Source organism: Caloenas nicobarica, chromosome 5, assembly GCF_036013445.1.
Source record: "Caloenas nicobarica isolate bCalNic1 chromosome 5, bCalNic1.hap1, whole genome shotgun sequence".
Taxonomy (NCBI): Eukaryota; Metazoa; Chordata; class Aves; order Columbiformes; family Columbidae; genus Caloenas; species Caloenas nicobarica.
In genome coordinates this window covers 25,758,461-25,781,390 of record NC_088249.1, presented here as the reverse complement: position 1 = coordinate 25,781,390, position 22,930 = coordinate 25,758,461, and the positions used below count along the sequence as shown (strand labels likewise).

Genomic DNA, 22,930 nt, shown 5'->3' with positions numbered 1-22,930 from the left:
AATTAGCTATTAACGTGATTTGTACCACCACACTTTAATAACTTGAGCAACTGGCTACCTACTGATTTCCTTGGGAAATAATTCCACAGTCAACTGGCTTAATTGAGAATTTTTTACCTGATGCACCATCTTCTTCTTTATTCTGCTTTTTTTCAACTTCTCATTATTTATAGGTAGTCTGTCTAATATCTTTGGTTTTGCTTATTTTCCACACCTACTGTTAGCTGATCCAGGCATATTTGTTGCTTTTTGCTTCATGAATCTATTGCCTTAAGACCCTATTCAATTTTGGTTTTAATTTCTGGTCTTCCTTTGATTTGTCCAGAATTTTCTGGCACACCAGTACAAAGCATGTAGTACTGTATTCTGGTTTGTACAATGAAAGAGTATTATTTTTGTGCTCTATGATTTAGTATCTCTATGACTATTTCTCAATATCATGTATGAAACTGAATGGGTTGAATATCAATCCATGGCACTTCAGTGTGAAACAGATGATAAACATGTCTACTTTCGGCCTGAGTGAAGCCAAAACACTGGGTCAGAAAGGACTTTGCAAGACATTATGGTGGACAACACTCTAGATATTGAAATGTCCTGAGATAAAACCAGGATGCTGGCAGGTAACCTAATTCTGTCTACTACAGAGAGGCTATTGAAGACATGGTGTATTCTAGTACGAGTGTTACTACCTTATTTATACCAGCATCAAAAAATATTTTAAGTTTTCTCTCACAAAAATATTGACCAAGGACCTTTAGAATTGATTAGCATGTGTAAAACATTCATATTTCTAAGTAATCTTGCTGATTTAATGATTTTCATTTTTGCATTATAACATTTTTATGCCTTTCATTATATTGAAAAAAACTGCAATTTTGCAAATAAACCCCCTCTAGTTGGTGAGTCTGCTTGCTAAAAGAGGGTCCTGTGTAACACGAGTTAGTAACACATCAGTAACTTACAGTGGTTAATTCAGCTTCATGTAAATCACACTGACAACTTTTTGCTGCAGCTCAAAGGTGATCAGGAAGATGCTACAACTGAAAAATACTACCTTTTACGTTTTTGTTGAATAGGTTTTGACTTTTTAAAGTTCTGATAGCTGTTATATACTTCTAGAAGACCCATGTGGAAACAGGATGATCGTTTTGTTCTCTGTTGCTTTTGAAATAAAACGTGTTTTGGTAGTAGTGCATGTGGATCCATATATGATCATATTAAAAATATTAATTGAACTGAGTGTAGTGTTCTTACAGCTCAGCCTTAGACTGAAACTTAATAACTTTTTTTTTTTCCCAGCTTATACAAATCTGTGTCTGAAGGAATGACTCTGAAGAACCAGCATAGCTGTATGTTTGGTACCTCTGAGGGTGGACTGCAAGGCAGGGAGGACGTTGTGACCCTTACCTATGGCCAGATTGAAGATCTGGCAGCTCAGCTGCAGCAGGCTCGGTCAGAGCAAAGGGACACAGAGCTGAAGCTCCAGAAAGCTCTGGAGGCTTCACAGGAGGCCAATGAAAAAGTTCAGAAGTAAGTCACTTGCCTTCTCTTAAGAAAAACTGCAGTTGAAAACCAAATTAATGTTGTTTCTTCTGGTATTTTGTCTATGACTGAAAGTGTGGCAGTACTCAGGAAAGTTTCTTTAAAATGATTCCTTCTTTGTCGGCCATTCAGCTCATTATTTACTCAGTGTGAAGCTGATAATTTTAAGTTTTAAAGTATTATGCAATTCAGTGTGCCTGTCATTACTGTTATGGAAACTTCTTTCTACATGTGCAAGGCACAGAGAAAGTTTCCATCTCCTGTGAATGGTTTCCAGTGTCTTTTTACCCCGTGGCAATCCTGTGGCAACAGAATATTTGCCTTTATAATTGCATAGTAGAATATTAAGGTTCTCATTTTTGGTCTGTTACACAGCTGGCAAGTTTCATGCCAAGGTAAATGCTGATGGGGTTGTTTAGGGGTGGCTTCAAAAATCTCACTGAAACCAACTGGAAACTCTGAGTTGGTGAATGGGGATTGTATTCTCTTTCCCATCATAAGATTCCTGTTAAAAGATTACTGAACTCCAAAACCTGAAGTTCATCTCTCCTGAAGTCTTTATTGTCATGATTGTTATTACTATTACCTAAGCCTTTGAAAGTCTGGTTGCTGGGACATAGGCAAACATGTAGGCAGAGCCTCTTCACAGTCTGGCACTTCTCATCTCTGCATTACATTCGTCAGCTGCCAAATACTCCTCTCGGACCCTTCCAAGGTGGTCAATGCTGAACTAATGCGAATTTTCCTGTAAGTCCATATTCGTCTTTAACTTAAATGTCTGCAGGAGTAGCCAGGAATTGGTTTATAATATATTGCAAGAACCTAACAACAGTTCTTCCTGTTTAAAAAAAAAATGCATTCTGAGTTCTCCTATTAAAACATAAATTATATTTTTCTATTTTTAATTTATTTGTAACTACATAAAATATACTTAAGATAGCTATATATATATGAAAATACATATTTCCAGTCATCTCTTTAAAACCTCCAGTGGTTGTCTGAGAATCATTCAAATCTTTATTCTGAACACTTAGATGTATATGAAACTTCAGCAGGTGCATATTTGATTAAAAAAACCCTATGAAAAATAATTACAGCACATTAAAGAGAATATTGGCTAAACCTTTTTGTGCATTGTTTAAAGTTGTTATTTTATTTCATTTCTTTAATCTATAAACATCTCCTAACCACAGATATTTAAGTGAAGATATTGGGGTTTTGGGGTTTTGGTTTTTTGGTTTTTTAGTGAAACAGTCTTATTTAATCCCATGTAAGCAGAGTGGCTAGAGTAGAAGTGCAGCCACAACCTGAATTAAAGTGTTGGTCATGCACTACTCTAGTGAAAAGAATTTACACAATTTAACGTGCTAGGCTACTTGGGAAAATTTTGGTCAGGTTAGTTTTCATTATTGCTAAGATCAGACCATTGAGCCTATAGCAAAATTAAACAATTGGGTGAAGTCTTTTGATGACAATAGCATGCCCTTTCTACCAAGAAACTGGAAATGCTCTGTGCGTCTTCCCAGCACCCAGAGTCATCCACCCCCATCTTATAATTCAACCTGCAAACAGATTAAGCAGCTGAGTTTGTGGAAAGTGTGTTTACTTTGAGCTAAGAACCCTTGTGTGACACTATAGAGATTCCTCTGACACCTCTGGGAGAGCTACACAGACAGTTCGTACTCATCAGCAGGGAAACCAGGCTGAGAATTCCCAATTTCTTTGTAACCTCAACCGCTTCATACAAATCAGTGTTTGGCAATTAGGCAGGAACTCATTTGTTAGCTTAGCTTTTTATTTCAAAGATGTAGGATGTTCTACGTTTCAAAAAAGGAGCTGACAATTTACAAACTTATCAATGGAAAAGCTTCTTGGTATTAATTACAATAGTATTAATTATTAGCACTGTCTTAAGAGGATGTTGATTGCGATTTAAAATGTGACACTACAATTCATAGCCTAAATAGGGTTCTAAAACTTCTGTTTTCTCGACTTGTTTTAAATGTTCAAGTAAAACTGAATTCTGACATACAAGCAAAGTATTTTTAACAGCTATATAAAGTATTTCCTCAGTATTATTTAGTAAAACACCTGAATAATATAGCAACAGTTAAAAATCAGAAGAGGAAAATAATTATGAGCTTCATTAAGAAAGAACATAATTATAATAATTCAAATAATGTTGAAAAAGGATGTATTTTGTATCTTCATACCACATAATTTACTGGTGTTCACTATGCCTTTGCTAATCTGTTCTCTGGCAACACTAAAGAATTTTTTAATATTCTTAAAAACTTCAGGGTTTGCATTCAGCATCATATACAGAGCTTGAAATAGCTGTAATTTCTCCGCAGCATTGCCATCATGTCAGCCATTTGTGTACCCACCTGCAGTTGTTGCTTTCTAAATGAGAGATCCAAGTCTGAATAGCGGTCCTGTGTTTTCCGTCAGGACACAAAGCATCTAAAAAATTTCTGGATTCTCTCCCACATGAAACAGCAGCTGTGAACCAGAAGGGGGATATATTGGAATCTGCTTATAGAGAACTTGGATATAGTAAAATTCTGTTTATGTGGAGGTAGGGTGAAATCTCACAAGGGCTCACTGCACTGTGAGGTATAAATTGTGACTGTGAAGATGATTCGCCATCCTGTGTGAAACAGAAAATGATGTCGTTCAGGGAGTAACCACACAGATTTAAAAACATTTGTTTGAATCTATTTTGATTTTGAAACATTAACAAAATGCACATTAGACTTTTAAGAGAGCTCTATTCTAGTTTATAAAGCGAATACACATTTTAACTGTGTGGTGTATGTAAATAAATACATGTATGCACACACATAACACAGGACATATTTAGTCAACAGGAAATTATGAAGATCTGCATGATATTTAATATTTTAACCTATACTATGTAGAATGGCTATGACTATAATTTTCAGTATTTAATTAATGTTTCTAATTCATGGTTACAAACAAAGAACTATGACAGCAGTGCAGAATTCCCTGGGAGCGTTGGCTCAACGCCACAGGCCCCCTGCAAGTTTGTCCTGCCTGAGAAGCCAGGAGCCAGCTGGTGCAGCCCCAGCAGGGAAATGGGGCTGACCTGGAGAAGGTGGCTGGAAAAGCCTGTGAATTAATTAATGCCTCTGCCAGCAGAGGAAGCAAAACATTTTAAAACTGTCCTTCCTGCTGGAACCTCTGGGATTGAGTGATGTCAGTGAGATCAGAGGAGGTTCTAATGTAATACCAAATCAATATTAGCCAATTATCAGTAAAGGCTGAGGCCACTTTTGATGTGTTTTCTCCAGGTAATGTTCTGGTTTTCTGCAAGAGCTTTGCAGCTGGAGTGAATTTTAATGCAATTTGTCTATTGAGGGCTTCTATTTTTTCTCACAATCAAATGATTCTAGCTCAGTAAAGTGTAGTTTTCTGGGTGGGAGCACAGTCACACTTGCACACTCACGCAACTGTGTAAGGTGGCAGCGGAGGGTGCACGTGTAGAATTTCTGTGTAATCCTCTAAAAGTAAACACAAATCCACAAAGTAATGGTGAGATGCTAAAATATACAGGTATGGAAATAAGCATAAATGGTGAGAAATGTGCTGCTTGTGCACTGCATCGAGGTAGTTCTTACTATGAACAAAGCAAATATGTAGGTGATGTAAAACAGAAATTCTTACTTCATTTGTCCTGAACTGTGTATTAAAGACGCCTTTTCTTTTGACTGGATTTCTTTTTCTTTTAAGAAGGAAGTCAGGAGAGTTACAGATTTGCATAAAATACTTCAGTGGATTGAATACAAAAGAAAACTAAGCAATCTTCTTAATAAGCACATAGTTTTATCAAAGGAAATTACCATCTCTCATAAAAGAAATACTATCCTTAATAACATTTGATTTACCTCTTAAGGTGTGATTTTTCGGCCACCTAACTTTCATTGTTACTGGAACACACCCTTTTTTGAGTAGTCCTGGATTTCCATCCAGCATTTCTGAATGTGCTTTCTCCGCTTTCGTAGTTGCTCACTTAGGTTTGATCTTTAACTGACGCTGATAAATAAGTCAGTCGATGACACAACAAAAAACAAACAGTTCTTACCAGCATTTGACACAGTTGAAAAGAATACAAGAATGGAAAAAAATAAGAAGCAAGCATTTATTAAGTGGTTAGAGTCCCCCTTTTCTGTAAGTAAAACTAATCTGCCTTCTGAGTACGGAGGCTGTGTGTGTTTCACATCAACGTCCAAGACGTTCTCCAGCGCTGGCTGGAGGACCTAATCTTTCCCGGAATCATCCGAGCAGTGCAGTTCAAGAACAAGAATGAATATTTGAATAATCGCACCACAATGTGAGGTGACCCCTCCGACAGGGGACTGACCAGATACACATATGGATTTTGGGATGATGCTGTGATGCTCTTTTTTAACACAGCTGTGAGAAGAATGTGGCTAAGACCCAGTAGTCTTTCTGGAGTATAACTGGCAAAGGAAACCATGAGGAGAGGAGAATTTAACACATGGGTGTAAGAGAGTCCGCTTCATTGATGCGATCTGAGGGGAATGTCTAATGACTGGAAGAATCAAACTTGGCAATGAAAACACAAAGCTCTTTTCATCAATTCAAACGCAGACTCTAAAGCTGCAGATGGTTACCTCCAGCCTTGCCTATTCAGTGCGGGGCTGTATAAAATGGCACTTTGGTGAATACTAATAGATCAAAACAAAGATTTAATAACATAAAGATGTGGTGTTCATTTTTAAATGAGGATACAGGTCAGTGTCTCAGAAAAGAGTGAAATAAGTATCTTTATGTATGGGTCTAAAGTCCCTGGAGATTTTAAACTGCAAACATGATATCTTTAGTGTGCAGATTGTATTCAGTACAGCACAGCTATGCAGGGAACAGGCTAAAAGCGAGATTTCTGAATTATTATACAAACTGAGCCTCTTTGCAACATGCAAATGTTGTTAACTACTTATCTCCCTTTTAAAATCATACCTACATATATTTAGTTGAAGTATACATTGTAGCTTGTATGCTTTCAGTCACTCCTTGTAGATAAGAATGGAGCTAGTTAATTAGAATTTGCAGGCAGAAGCACTACACAAAAGAAACAAGTTTTGCATTCACTGAGACTTAAAGCTATTTGTTTTGGAGGAACCACCAAATGTCAGATAACTCGCCTGGCTTTATTTAAAATTTTAGAGATACGTTTCTTTAGTTTTCATATTTCAGAACAATAAATACAACTTAATGTCATACTTTATTGAGGTGTTGCATTTAAATGTTCAGACTTCCCTGCTAAAACTGGGCTGCGCTTTTTTTTACTTACAAAACTGTATTCTGGTGAATGTCAGATCAACACATTAGCTACTGGAGGCCAAGAGTACAGCTTCAGAGATACTAGTAGTTTCAATGATTTGTGTCAGTTAATAATTTAGCAGATGTCAAAAGTGATTTTGCTTTAATGAGAACCACTGTGCTGCCTGCTGCTGTGAAGTTCTGCTGGGATTGAATAGTTGGTAATCTTTTAATATCATATAGAGAGTAATTTAATTGGTGCTGGCATTTTGAAATGTAAAGTAAGTTCTGGTGACTTGTTGAAGAATGCAGATGTAGAGCTAGTTTCTTAGTTACAGCAAATTGGCTTCACTATGTCGCGCTGAGTTGCATTAATTTGTCCCAGTTAAGGATGTGACCTGTAGTTTACTAAGAAACAGATGCTGGTGGGTACGTTAAAAGGACGAGCAAGTGAGGGCAAAGTGCTAAGAATCTTTTACTCACTATAGCAAGCCACAAAAGTCAGTGGTTATGAGAGTTTGTACAGAAAGAAATGGAGAACCAAGAAAGACAACTCTTATAGCAGTCTAAGATAACAATGGAAATTAGCAATAGTTCTGGACTTTCAGAACTGCATAAAAATTATTAAAGGAGATTCAACATGGAAAAAACTGCTTGATGAGGACTGATGTGTTGGCTGCCTCATGCAATGATTAAAAGCAGATTATAAGCTCCATGGGGCCCATAAGAGATACACAATCTCCACAGGCAGGGTTTTATGGTGTTTAGGAAACCCAAACTAGCCAGATGGAAGATTCCCAGACACGCAAAACTACCACATACCCCAAAGAATTCTGCAGAGTGCAGCAGAGCTGATGCAAAATTTCTTTGGCATGCAAGACACAAATAAGAACATAAGAAAGTCTAAAACACAAAACGTAGTAACAATCACATCGTATCATGTGAAAATATTGCCATTAATTAGGGTAGCAATAACAGGCAGTGTGGATTTTTTTGATTTAGGGGCAATAGGCTTGGAAGTAGCCCACTTTAGGAATTTAGTGAGGAATTAACACTAATTGAAATGTGTGAATAAAGACGTGTGATCTAACTGAAAGCAGTACATAGTAGGGTCAGAATTTATTTAAATACTTGGAATTCTGTGCTAAGGCCAGTGACTCCTCTCAGAAGAATTCCCCTCAGAATGTACTAATATGCATGGTGAAATGATTAATTAAAAAGTCTTGTAAAGTTACCTGTTTGTTGTAATAAAAGAACTGAGTAGGCCAGTGAGGTTATGTGCAGCCTCCAAGAAATTCAACATATAGAGTGAAATCAGTTTTCTGGGTCTGGAGGAAATAAAATATTGAACTAGTATTCAAAGCCAAGGTGAGGTGAATAAATTCAGTCACTGGTGGCATGTTCTCTGGACTGTCATATGTATACTGCATTTCTGTATCAGTAGGCACCACTAGCCTTGGTGAGGCTAACACATTATTCATGCTGTACAAAAGGGAATATATCACTTCTGCAACGCGGTCATGTAAGGTATTTTCTGCATTGGATTATATGATCTCTGTTGGATGACAATTCACTTGCCAATTTTTGAATCGTTTACTCCATGTTACAGCCCAAGTAAAATTTTCAGGCCGTGATGGAGGAAGCGCCTGATTAGTACCAGTAAACTGATAACTTCCCAGCCCAAGGAACGGACGACTTGAGTTAGCATAAGCAGGAAACTTCTGACTGAAAAAATACAAAACAATTGACTTTTTGTCTTTTCTGCCTGTATTCCTTGGAGATCCAAATGGAGAAGCAGGTGCTGAACCAGAGTGATGCACGCTGGTTGCACTGAGACCCACGCAAAACAGCATGACCTCAGACATTTTCCTTCAAAAGCTTCCTTGGCATCCATGTCCTACTGCCCCAGTTTTCTAAATGGAGCAAGACAGTTAAACTGAGGGCCTGAGATTTAAAAACAAAAAAAAAAGGCCTATTTTAGGAGCACCCTTCTTCTTAAACTAGTTGTTGCAAATCCCATCCCAAGATGCTGCCATACTCTCTGTGCAATCTGGAGGAGGAATGCACCAGTGCAGAACAGACATGGATCTGCAGATCCCATCCTCAGTACCAGAGTCCTGAAAGACAGGTTTGGTGATGTTCAGAATTACTGCAGCTGAGACCCACTGTAGTACCAATGATTCATAATATACCTTGACATCTCGTTTTCATTTGAAGACAGCCCTTAATAGAGCAGTTTGTAGTATGAGTACCAAAAGTATCATACAGTTATAACGTCTGATGTTGCCAGAGCAGATTATGGGATGTCATTCTCATGGATATTTTGGGTGTCATAAATATAGTGAGGCCTTTAGCGTCTGATGGTTTATGGTCAATGCCAGGATTGTTCTCAGTGGTGTACTTAACAGAATGAAGACAAAAACTCCCAACCAAAGGGGATGACAGATAAGCTTTTCCTGCATTCCTTGCACACCTGAGATACCCATTGACTGCAGGGAGTTTCACATGGGTGAAGAACGCAAAACTGAGCATACAGTCTAAGTCAAGTATTTATTTTCTTTGTGTAGCTGTGGTTTACATTTACTTAACCTCTGTAAATTGTGGATTGCAGTGTAGATATTGTTTTCTTAAAGTATGGGTAGTTACAATATAAACACAAATATTTATCATCATTTGAATATTTATCATCTCAGCCTTTCACGAAAATATAAGCAGTGCTGAAACTTCATTCTCTCAAACACTAAAATGTATTCTATGAAAGTCAAATGTTTTCAGAGTCAACATAATCATAGCATCCCAGTTTTTGACCTGTGTGTTCATTTACAGTTTGCTTATAGCTGCTTCACAGAGATGGAAGTTTGTAGATTACAACATGGTTTTATTGATTTATCAGTAGCAAAATACACTAAGTATACTCAGTAAACTGGATCAGCTAGCTCTTGGGCTTGTATTGTATAATATCAGCTTGTTGTGGAATACTTCAGAACAAAATCAGATGTTGGCATAGTTAACATCAGTGGTGTAAACCAGACTTGCAAAGACTAATATTTAGTAAGACCAATAGCACAAACAAACTAGATTTTGAAGTTGTTTGCCCAATAGGAAAAAGCATGCTGACACAGTATTTGTAAGCTTATAGTTAGCTATTCTTTGACAAATTATTAAATAACTTTGAAAAGCAGATTGAGTGCTCCTTGAAGAAAAGGAAGAAAACTTTTTCTGCCTTGCTTTCTTTTCCAAGATGATAAAATGAGTGTCACAGCAAATAATCATTTACTTTAATATTTTATATCCAAATAAAATAAGTCTATAGCATTTACATTGCCGTTACTAAATAGTATTTGGTTTGTTTGCAAGAGTCATTTATTTGTGGCTTGGCTGAAGGAATAAAAATAAATTTGCGGTTCTTTCTGTTAATACTCATACTGTTTCTTAACATATGCAAAAGATTGAATGCTGTAAATGTATGTGCAGAAGCTCAACAAGAAACCCCAGACTTTCTGAAGCTTCTGAATTACGCATAATCTTTTAGAGAATTGCTGGAACAGTTCTTTACAGCAACAAATAGAAATAACTGCCTAGGCCAGCAAAGTATTTAATTTTAAGCAAACTTAAAATTGTTTAAATTTTTCCACTGCTTAAAATTAAGTGTACCTTTACTGAAGCAGGGGCTAGTTCTCTGAGGAAAAAAATTACAGTTCATGTTTCTAATCTAATAGTCATTAATTAATAGCTAGAGTTTTCCATAGGGTTTCTAATTTTTTAAGGAGATTTTGTAGAAATGCAGCATCAATTGTATTTGTGAGACCAAAGAACAGCATTAACCTCATCATTGTCACTTTTTTATTGGCAAGTTCCTCAGCCTGCCTGTTCTATGTTTTTACTATATGTGATGTGAGTGTAAAGATACAGATCTAAACACTGAGTTGTTGAAAGGCATATAAATGTTTAGGATGAAATTTTATCATTTCAGCTTCACATTATGGATTTTTTGCCCACAGAAAGTATCAGAATTCATCCTTTGGAGATGTGTATAATAAAATTACTGGTTTTAGCACTTTATGCCTCATCATATATCCACTTCTATCACCTCAATCTTTTATTTGATAAGATAATCATATAAATTATTTGGAGGATTTAAGAGATGCACATCTACATATCATAAAAAGGATATTTTAAGTTGTGAACTCAACACAAAAGACATTTCACAGTTGTCCAATTTTAAACATTAAGAAAATATTTTACTCTATGCTTTTGAATAATTCCATGACTCTTGATGTAAATCCAAACTGATTATAGGAGTAAAACTTTTTAATTTCAGCAGCAGAAATTAAAAAGTTTTACTCCTATAATCAGTACCATTCATGTCACCACCACGCAGAATTGCCACCAAGACCTGGGTGTGCAAGATCACCAGTTCAAAAGAATTAAAGCTGTCCTCAAAATGGGCTGAGGGTCCTTGACTTCTCTCCTGAGTCAGCCTTGCTCAGGAATTCACTCACCTCCCAGGAGCAGGAGGAGAAGCTCATTCCCAGTTGGACATCAGGAACATGGTGTAAAATAGGCCCGGGCGGCCAGTGAAAAAAAATCTCATGTGAATTGTCTTGCTAGAATGGTGCAGAAGACAGTTGGAGACAGTCTGTCTGCCGGCTGCTGGAGAAAGGTTACTGAAGCTTAGAAGTGGGAAGGCTTGTTTTTACCTTAATGGCCTTAAATGGCTGATAACTTTGTAAAAAGCCTATGAAGTATTTTAAGGAGCACTACATATGTGTAAAAGACACTTTGGTCTGTGATGCTATGTCTCAACTTGTATTTTAAAACCCCTTTTTGTGTGCAGATAAGCAGTGAGGCATCATTTCTGTTTTTATCCATGCATAGGGGACCCCATCACAACATCACCATAGTAGACAAGCTTCATGCTGATAACATCCATCTATAATATCTTGCAGACATTAAGAGGAAGAGAGGAGGCTTTATCCGCGGATTTTTTTGTTAGTCCACTGCTGAGGGAAGACTGCTCTTATTTTCCCTAGAAATACTTTTCAGAAGTATGACTAAGTGTGAGTCTCCCTGAAACCAGGAGAAGCCTGTGGGCATCACTGGATTGCACTGGAAGGGTGGAGGGTTCATCTACCAGTCTGAGCCCATTATGAAGGACTAATCACAAGAGGGAGCTTAAATTATTTCCTCTTACATCCAAACCCACTTCTACTGTTACTTAATCTTCCAGTGAAATAATAAAAGTTGTTCCAGCTTGGGTGATATCACATCAGTTACTACAGGAAGGCAAATCTATTGAAATACATCAAACCTATGCAGAAACAATTATTTTTAATGTAAAGTGGAGGGATTTGATGATGGTTTATAGGAAAGACTTTTCTCTCTACGAGCTTCAGATTACTCTTGCTCATAAGCGTGGAAACGTATGGAGGAACGTAATTGAGAGCTGCCCAGAGCCAGCAAGTCTGCATCAGATTTTGTATAGTATTTGTGGAATCAAGAAAAAAAACTTACGTTGTCTTTATTGTTTATGGTATCAAGAGGAGTCTGCCAAAGTTATGCTTTGATGGGATGTACTTGAGAAACAGCCTGAGTAGTACCTCAGCATTTGCGATTTTACAGGCTCACTGTGAACAGGACTCGACCAGAACATGCCCAAAAGAGGTGAGACTGGCTCCAAATAGGCAGCTGAGAGGTTCAGACCTGGCCTTACAGGAAGGTTTGTTCGAAACATATAGAAAGGTGCAGTGTGGTGGTTTCAGACTGATACTTTCAGAGTCTCTTAGTAACCTCATTCTCTACAGATCCTTAAATGTGTATCAATCTGCTGGTGCTGCATTTCAGGGGGAATCCTGTCTGTTTGTTTTGGGTAGGTTTGAAATAATATTTGGTTTAGATAATAATTTTTTAACATTGCTTTTAAATATTCCTGAAGAAGGATTTAGAACAAAACAAAATCCTCTAAAAAGTAGGTCCTTTTTCCATCTCCTGAAATACCTCACAGATGGATATAGAATAAGAGAACTGGCTAGTTGTTACCAGTTGACATGGTCCAGAGCATGGATTGAGAAGCTGAAAGAGATGGGCTCTGTATCCAACAATTTTAGGCCCTGATTCTGCAGGTATTTATGCCTATATATTTTTTCTTTATGCACATGAAGAACCCAGTTCATCTCAAGACCACTTATTCATAAAATTAAACATGAAAAAAAGTTTGTAGGTCTTTTCAATTTTCTTGATTGATTGAGCTTCAGTAAGTCATTTCACTTCTCTGCACACTGTTTTGCCACATGCAAAATACACATAATGCAAAGTAGAGCTGCTGTCTGCCTTTTGAACACTTTACATAAAAGTTCTGCCAATTCCTCCATGTCATGAGCATTCAAAACAAATAATATTTTCTTTTCAGAGGTAGTGTTGCTCTCCCGGAGAAGGTGGGAAACAGTTCAGAGACAGAATAAGCCTGCCTGTGATTTATGGCACTCTAATGATACCCAACGTCATTAGCAATGGGCAGGGTTAGCATTCGTTGGGAGTAAATAGGAAGTAATATTTTTTCCCTCTTCAAAGAAATAAATACTGTGACAGAATGCTTTCTATAGCGAAGCTGTAATAGCATAAGGTAAAACTGCTAGCTTTTCCTAAGCAGATGACAGAGACTTCCAGGAAGTATTTGGCAAGAAAATGCAGGACACCTTTGCCTATTCATGTCAGCACAAACTTTGTGGAAACGCTGTCACTGTAAGGAGTAGGCTTTGATGTCAAGATTTCTCCTAAAAAAGGAGACCATAAAGTTGGCACATAAACTGTTGGACTCAAGCTGGAGTAATTAGGTGAAATTCTGTGATCTCATTAAATAATCTGATGAGTATCATTTGTCCTTAAATATGCCCATATATCCGCTATTGCAATTATTGTTACTTTTTTAACTCTTTAGTGTTAGCCAAATGCTCAGATGTGGATGGTCCCACCAATAGTAAGAGTCCCTGCCTGGTCTAAATGATAAGTGTGCTGTAGATCTCAGCTTATTGAAACACAATGAGGTTATAGGATAATTGTCTCAGGTGTTTTTTTTTTTCTTTCTCATGAGCTGATGTCTTTTAGGCTATCAGTGTATGCTGTCCTGAGAAAGCATTTGAAAGCAAAGGAGCAATAACTTTCACAAGACGGCATTAAAACCAGCATAGGTGTAAAGTCCTGTTTCTGTATTATCCTGTACTGTGTGTCAATCTACATCAATGCAAAGTAGGGTGAAACACTGTCAAAATAGACCAACTATGTTTACCACTCACCTTTCCTTCTGCTAGTGATGGCACAAGGTGAATAGCAGTGGTGAGCTAGCTCATAATCTTCCAAACAGAAGGCAGAGAGCAAACAATTTGACAAGATTAGTTATTGTGGACCACAGATAAAGGCTTAATATTTTAGCCAAGGCCTGTGTAAGCCAGGTTTATTTTGAAATATGTCTGCTGTCAGGAGCCCAACTGGCTGTATTTACTTCTAAGTTTAATCATATACAGAATTACTTTTTTGGGTTGAGAAGACGCTGAAAGGGATTTAATAGGAATGCTTGTTTTGTGACAGTGCTTTTCAGAGACAGAATGGTTTGCCCTGCCAAATTTAAGGCCTGTGAGTTTAATGGAACATACTTTTTGGGGTGACATTACAAACAGTGTTGGGCAGGCAGGAATTGGCGGCAGTGCCTGCAGTGATTAGATTCAACACTGTGGTATACCACGGTTTAGAGCTCGCTGATGCTGCTAAATCAGTCTCTAAGACTTGTGTTTTAAGACTAGAAAGGGCCATTAATACCAGTCAGTCCAGCCACCTGTCTAACACAGGGCACTGAATTTTACTCAGCAATTCCTGCATCATGTTCAAAACCACTGCTGAACTCCAACATGTCATTTAGAAAGATGCCCGGTCTCCAATCCAAAAGATGCAGAGGGAACTGTGTTAGAGAGGGGCAGCCTGATTTATCTGAACCACAAGTAGTCTTTACCACCATGGTGATTTATGAAGGAATAGTTACAGACTGGTGTGTTCCTATTAAATGCAACCAGTGATGTTTTCCAGTCAGTCGATCAAAAATTGGTTTTGTTCAAAAGGTAAGCCTTTGAGGTGGCAAAAATAATACCTGACTTGAGGAATTAGAATAATAAAAGATTCACTGAAGCACTCAGAGGTAAGAGGGTGATGCCTCTGTAGCATGGTAGATGGGCCACTCACTGCAAGGTCATACCCTTACATTCCAGGCTTCGATCCAGTGAATACTTAAGCATTTTATTCAGTCAGAGCAGCCTCAACATTTGAAACTGGGAACAAGCCACCCCAGCACTCGGTGTTAGGACAGTGCTGCTCCCGTGAGAGGCAGTCAGCTGGAGTCCAGTTCCCTCGTGCAGATAATAGAGCTGAACCAGTTTCCTCCAGCCTCTTGAGTAAATGATCCTATCCAAGTGACTAGTTTCTGGGTGAGACTAGTATCATAGTGGCCTCCTCTGTGTCATTTGTTTCCTTGACTTTTACAGAAAAAGCCTGAAAATTAGTATTCCATTTAGGATTTGATGAAATATATCCAAGAGGAAGACCGAAGGAAAGGAGACAAAAAGGACAGGAAAGGAGGTTTTTTTATCCTGAAATGAAATAAAGTGAATTTGTTTGTATGACCACTCACCCAACAGTCATTCACTGAGCTCTGCTGCTAAACTGCTTGTAAGGCTTTTGTCCAATGCATTTTATTTACCTAATATATTTTCAAATGCTTGGTTTCTAAAGGGAATTAGTGTTAGCAAAACACATTCCACAAGAAGCCAGAAATCACACAAATAAGGCCATCTTCATAGCCTGAGCCTAATCTTATCTACTGGAAAGATAACCAAGGGTTATAGTTTAGGTTTATAAGCCTTTATATAGCATTTCAAAATCCAGGAGGGTTTTGTTTTTATCGCTTAACTCCTCCATCTGCAGGTAGGAGCTATTGTTTTCAGCTAGTCTATATATTGCTTTGCAGATTAGGACATAGGCTACTTGAAGGATGCCCTTTTCTTTCAGTTGGGTATCCATTTTGGCTATATCTGGGGCACAGTGCCCTGGAAGATCACTCTGTGATGGTGCAACTGTCATATTCAGAACTCGTGAATAAAGGCCACTGCTCTCCTTTGGGGTGAGTTCCTTTGGCCAGAGATGGAGCAGTGTGGGAGGATGTACTGATCTATGTGGATTTACACAGTTGCAGAGTTTTTACTAATCCCAAGCTACAGGTTAGAGAGAGATTTCTTCAGCAGAACATGTGAAAGAGGAGAGCAAGCCAAAAATGTGCATAGAAGTCAGCAGTAGAGACAAGTATATAACATTTTTGTAACTATATGTCCATCTTCTGGACACCTGGAAAAATACTTCTGTCACTAAAGATTTTGAGTTTGCTTTGTGGAGACTGATTCTAAATCCAAAATGATTTATACTCAAGGGAGTAAAGCTCTCTAAGGCTTTGCTAAAAATCAAAGCAGATTGTCAAACAGTTCAGGAGCTATGTAAGGACTCTCCATATAAAAACACACACTCCATACAGGCATTTTGTCAGATGTATGCATAAGGTGATAAGAGAACACAATTTGAAATAACTGGAAGAGAAGTTGAGAATGGTTGAGAATTTGTCTTCGGGAAGACATACGTAGCAGCACTCTTGTTTAGGTAGCCTTCCTCTGAAGATGATGACCTGCTTAAAGCTTAGCAACACTTTTAAAAGTACATATTTGAACTGGTTATATCATAGCAGCAAGTCTCTCAAGGAAATATTTTTTTTATTTTTGTAATAAAACACAGATTCACCTGATTAATTCCAAACTTGTATTGAGGAAGCATTAAGCCACTGCAATTCAAGACTCTTCACAGTGATGTGTCTTTTGCTAACTTACAAATAATGATGGACCAGATGCCCCTTTCCTAATTCGCGAGGTTTTTTATTTTTCCATTTCACGGAATCACTGAGATGAGCATTGCAGAAATAGGTAATATAGATAAATAATATTACTTGGTCTTATCTTTGTGCTCTTCATGGATGCAAATTCCATCTATGTCAAAAAACACAGGACCTTCTGACTTCGGCTATGTGCAAATCAATATAAGTAAAACAAAAGTTGTACCTATCCATCTGAACACATAGATTTTTCCAGTCTTTTATATGCCATTTTGTACTCATTTTGCATGCACACTTAGAGTAATTGTGTAGAGAATGCTGAAGTGGCATTTGCTGAGAGAGTTTATTTGTTTAGGGACAGATTTTCTACAGTTACTTAAGTATCGAGAAATAGCAGCAGTCACCTACTGGACTTCCAAAATCTCTAAGCAAAAAATTGAAATCTGTGAAAATGAGGAGCGTGACCTGAAGAGTATTTATTGAACATTCCTAAAGGTGTCTGTCTGTCTTTCCTTGCACATTTGGACCTTCAGTGCTGCAGCAGAGTTGCCCCCCATATCATTCTTCTGTCTGACCTAAAACACCAGCTGAAATACTTTCTTCTTGAATTACTCGTTTGCTTGCTTCATGAGATGCAAATTCAGTGAGAATACATACTCATATCTCAGGACAAGATAGTGTCATACTGTGCATTTTATTTATACTGTGAAGAGTGTTTCCTTCACAAGCAGAAAGACAAATGTCATTTGTTAAATCTGTGTCTTAGTATACATTCACATATAGTCAGTATTGCTTTCAATTAGGTAAAATATGGTGAGATTATACTGGCAGATACGTCATGATGGTACAAAGTAATAAAAGTTGCTTTCTTCAGGTCAGTGTCTTTCATATTTTGAATAAAACTCTGCGAACACTGAGACTTATAGGGTAGTTCCTAGCACCTCCCATTTGTTTGTTTGGATATTTTAGTTGTCTTTGACTTTGTGGTGTAAGACCATTCCTTCAGTTCACAGCAGATTAAAATGCTCAGCCTCCACAAGGAGCTGCCTGGAGCATCCCACCGGACTGGATACAGAGCCTTATCGATAAGGGGCAATTCTGCCACCCTCACCCCTTGCAGGTAGTACCCCACTGACACAAACAGCCTTGTTGGCTGCCTTTTATTACTCACAAAGATAAATGTTGCTTAGTGTGAGTCGGGATGGCAGAGTTGGGCCCTTGTGGTGAACAAAGAGTCCAGGATTATCGTTTCGAAAAGCCCCCTGAGGCCTGTATCAAGAGTTATTAACCACTGATTCAGCCCATAGCATTATTTTGTAGGCTTAAGTAGGATTTCAGTGGTATATTGGGTCTTGTGTCTGTGTAGGGGTGAATTTTGCCCTCTGTTATTTTATCTTATAAATAGCTGTTACAATTTCTCTTTTACTTTATTGTTTAAATCTCTTTCAAAGGTATGATTTCTTAATCCCCTGCGGCTTTTTTTTTCCTCTTTCTTCTAATAAAGAATAAACAAATTTGAAAATCCACACATGACTGAAACAAAAGGCAAAAAGGCCCTGCATGGTTTGTATTTGGTGCAGGATACCTCATTTTGATGATTTCAGTCATCATTCATTTGAAAAGCAGAAGCTATGATTGTTAAGCCTCATTATTTTCAATGAAGCTTGACAGTTTCAAGGTTAAACAGAAGACAGCTACTTTCATCCCAGTGGTATTTATCTTCAAACAGAAGCAGCTCTTCGCTAACTTGTCTGATGCGGTGTGCAGTGTCATTGCTTGGTCACACAGTGGTGCACATCTAAGCCCAATTGCAGGAGAGTGGGTAGGCAGTGACCTCCAATCTAAGCCTCCCCAAATGAAACCTCAACTATTGAAGTCGTTTTTCTCCCACTTGTATAAGCCATGCAGTATTTCTTTTTAAGTGAACAGTGATTTAAATAAGCCATGATCTCAGATTTTTCTGCTGTCTCCCAGAAAACAATTTGTAGCCCAAACCTTCTGTTTGTCCAGACAGTTTGAAATGTTTCTCCTGTGCTTTATGTCTCTGAGGCACAATAGAGAGGGTGCTAGTGTGGGAGAGAGAGAGACCTCCAGTGATAGTTAAAGTGGCTGAGAAAGCTGAAATGCTTCTGAACATACCTGCTGTTAAAAGTGAGGACTGATCTGCCATTGCTTTCTGAAGTGGCACATGGACTAACAACTGGTTGAACAGTAAGAAAGGCTGAGGAAGCTATGACCTATCAGTAAGTGAGTTAAAACTATTGAAACTCAAAAAACATTGATTTATCCACTGTGAGAAAACTTTCAGGATCAAATAACTTGTGAAAGCCCTGACTTTATGCTTGCATGCACTGAGTGCACTGAGTTATGCCTGTCTGGATGCTGCCTCCATAAAGACAGTAGATGTATGTTACAAATACTGGAAAAATGCAACATTTCGTTAAAAAGGAAAAGCAATGCATGGAAAGCTGAAGAGAGAGAAGTGGCTAAGCAGTAGTTTTTCATCCGTACTTTCACTCCTCGAGTGCCTGTGGAACAGCTAGAACCTGCTGAACTTTCCACATACATTTCCTGGTGTCTGATAACTACCTTAGGGTGGTGAATTCTTAATCTTGTTTCAGGAATTAAGTCACCTGGTGAGTACAATGAAAGGTGTAGCTTCATGGTGCTTGGTGGTTCCTGGAAAACAAGAGTGTTTCAATACGTACCATGCGTGTTAGTCATGACTTGTGGCAATAAAGCCAAGATGTGTTAACTAGTTTTCCTGCACTGAAGTTACTAATGCATCCATGAGATAAAATTAATTTTACAGTTTCGATAAAGCAGTTTTATTTTTATTTCCTATCTGCATTCCTCATGTTGTGTAATATATTGAAAAAAAATACTGTCTTTTCAGGTAAGAGAAAAGGTCAGCTTTGCAACAGTGAATACAGTTATTTGAACCTGCAACTGTCTTTATCTGTTATGGAAGTTGTATGTATAATATGCTGGACATGACTCTGAAAGTGTTCTACACATAGCTTCTGCTTTTATATAGTTAGTTTATTTATGCGAGAGCTTTCACTGAAGAATTCCGTAAAATTCAGATAAATTGAAGAAATAACTTGAATGCATTATTACTGGAGTGCTCAAGATAAACGTGTGTAAATGGAAAACCCTAAACGAATTTAGCCCTTTGCATTTGCCTACATACTTTAACAAAAGGAAGAAACAAATTAAGCCAGTGAGACGCTGGACATGCTTATAGCCTGTGCCTTAAAACTAAGAGAGGACTAGACAGCTCTTTGTCCTACTTATTTAGACTGTTAAGTTTTCTGTAGTTGTGTTCATATAATAATCATATAGGCTACCTTCAAAATAGCAACGTCCTCATCCTCAGAAACCTGGCTTATTGAGTATTTTTTTTTTTAATTTGGCATAAAATACATGGGGTTTTAGGCATAAATTTATAAACTGGACAATAAAAGTTCTGTTGGATAATGGGCAGGGTATTTTTTAAGGGGAAAAAACAGCTAAGCGTTACATTTAACAAGAGCCATGGACCACTCATATTTTAAAAAGTGCAAGAATTGAATGTCCTGCTTACACCAAAGCCTGTATATGACACAGGACTGCTGCAGAGGGTTTTGTGTTAATGCCTTACCATGACCTCAGATACTACATATGCTACAAAAGAAAAGTGAGTTGATATATACCACTGACTGCAAATTGGTTGGGTTGTAGGTTAAAAAGTTTTCCGTAAGTTGTCTGCATTTTCCCTTAATGTCTGTCTCTTACAGTAGTGCTTTGTTTCTGAGCGTGACCACCACCAGGACAGCTTGGTTCAGTGCAAACACTGTCTCTTTCAGCCAGAACATTCCTAACGTTAGCTTCCCTTTTTTTTTTCTCTCCTCTCCCTCTTCCCTGCCCCCTCTCAGGTTGGAAAGGCTGGTGGACGTCCTGAGGAAGAAGGTTGGAGCAGGGACCATTAGGACCGTGATCTGATTGAAAGCTCCAGTCTAAGGAAGCATTCACATCTGGTGACCAGGCTGCTTCATTCAGCACTGTGTAAACACTAAAGCCTTAACTTAGCAAACAGTTGTTAGAAGTGGGACACTCCAGCAACATTCCAAGCCGAGATAAAATCAAATCATAAATGTTTAACTACTTTGCTGCTGAGTTATGTGATTTGTTTAAATGTTTCACTGCAAACATATATTTGTTTTTAAGCAGATGCATTGTGGCACTGTGTACTGTGAAAAATGATGTAGATGCTTATTTTAACAGTCTGTCCTCTCAGGTGTTACTAGACTATAGTCTGCTGCAAGGCACAACTTGATCATGTTTTCGAGTACTGTAGGCTTCAGGTGCAAAATCCTGCAAAGCAGTTTCAAATTTAAATGCCTTATGTTATTTGTGAGACTGCAAATAGCCCAGTATTTGTATCTTAGATATATTAATTGATAAAGTAGATTCACATTCAATAGATATCTCTGGCTAGTATATTGGAGATTTTTTCCTCCTTACTCATAGGCCATTGAACTGCAGCTAGTAACTATGGCTACATCTAAGAGAAGGAGACGTATAGTTTTGTACAACAGTTGAATAGCTTCTGCTAGTACATGGCATTTTCAGCATACAATAAAAAGAAATGTACTGTTAGGTTTCACTGGAGGAACAGCTTTATAAATTGCTGCGTGAAAGCCTTGTGACATACAGTATCCCAGACAGTGGGGAAGGTTTACTGGGTTGTTTTTAGTCACTTCTCTGTCCTTTCCTATGATGGGAAATCTCTCAGATAATCAGAAACCACCTTATAGAGTCAAAACCTGCCATTTCAGTGTGAGTCCCTCACCTCTTTTCTACGAGACTTTTTGCCTGCTTCTTCTAGACCTCTGATTGCTCTGCAATGCAGGCGTACCATCCGGGCTGGGTTTGGGCCAGACTGCCAGCCCTCTGCTTTGTGTGCTCCTGAAGTGCTTTGGGACTGAACTCAAAGGCTGAAGGACAGAATTCTACAGAGAGGGGAGGAACTGAGGGATAAGGAAGAAAAGTTGGGGTATACAGACATTACAGACTTTACAGATGCAGGAGAGTTGGTCCTAGAGTTATATTTGTGACCTAAACATTTCCCTATATTGGGTATGTCTTTGTCACATGGCCAAAGGGGAGCAGAAGGGTCAGCTCAGTGCTCATAGAAACCTGTTCTTGAAGGTAGCTGTAATCTCTAAGCAGCCCAAATTCGGTAATGAATCTCAGGAGCAAAGTGGGCTTTAAGCTACCCCCAGGACCAGCCACCTTACGCAGGGTAGATGTAGCTCCTAAGGCTTCCACTTGCTGACTCTGCTTTGTCTTTAATGTTGTTATGCTGTCTTCTCTCTTAATGTTTGCTTGTAACAATGTAATTATAGGGCAGTCTAGCAGAAGAAAATTAAATTCTAATTTTGGGTAGGGGGAGACATTTCAGTGCCTGTTTTTCCTTTCAAGCACTTCCATGTTAAACCTTCATCATCTGTAGACCTAAGCTCCTCCTAGTTTCAGTTGACCCAACCTAACCTCTTGCAGGGAGATGAGCAGCATTCCTCCAAGCCAAATTTACCTAAGTCACTTTTATAAGCGTCTGAAGTGCTCCTTTTGGACCTTTGGTGAATCCTAGGATAGAGTGTGAGTTGGGAGTCTGTCCCCAGGACTTTCTCAGTGGGAAGAAAGTTTAATGCTTCCAGACCAGAGGACTGTCACCCCCCCAGCTCCCAGCCCCTTCACCATCTCCCATGTGCTTGGGCAACTCAACTGCTCTTTTTCCTACTGTCTTCTTCGAGCATTAGTGCACTAAGTGAAAGAGAAGGTCTCCTGAGCTGTCAGTGCTGTTGAACCAATTCTGCTCTAAGGAAATTATGAGGAAAGGATGAAGATAAAAATGTAAGGACTACCATACTGTGCTAGACCAAAGGTCCAACTAGCTCAAAGACTGCCTTGGGCAATGACCAGTAATAGGTGACTAGGAAAGGGTACAAAATCAGGACAGCACTAATGATCTTTCTCCTAAATGGTCTCCTAGCAATTTATTTAGGGGCTTTCTGAGCCAGAGGTGATCACTTTGTATTTAGCAGCACTTTTTTCATTACTTGTATTTGAATCCATTTAAGCTTTTAGTATATACCTATTCCTGTCATGAGAACTTCT

General features: G+C 38.3%; 1 protein-coding gene across 6 annotated transcripts in view; it reads left to right on the top strand.

Annotated features, from left to right (window-relative positions):
- Positions 1-20,876, top strand: part of MIPOL1 (mirror-image polydactyly 1) — a 195,950-nt gene extending 175,074 nt beyond the window's left edge. For all 6 annotated transcript variants that reach the window (XM_065635724.1, XM_065635725.1, XM_065635723.1 and 3 more), the window contains 2 exons: positions 1,303-1,533; positions 20,686-20,876. In XM_065635724.1, the coding sequence (XP_065491796.1) occupies positions 1,303-1,533; positions 20,686-20,752 (298 nt within the window). In that variant the 3' untranslated portion in view covers positions 20,753-20,876. The remainder of the gene's footprint in view (positions 1-1,302; positions 1,534-20,685) is intronic.
- The last annotated feature ends 2,054 nt before the right edge of the window (positions 20,877-22,930 follow it).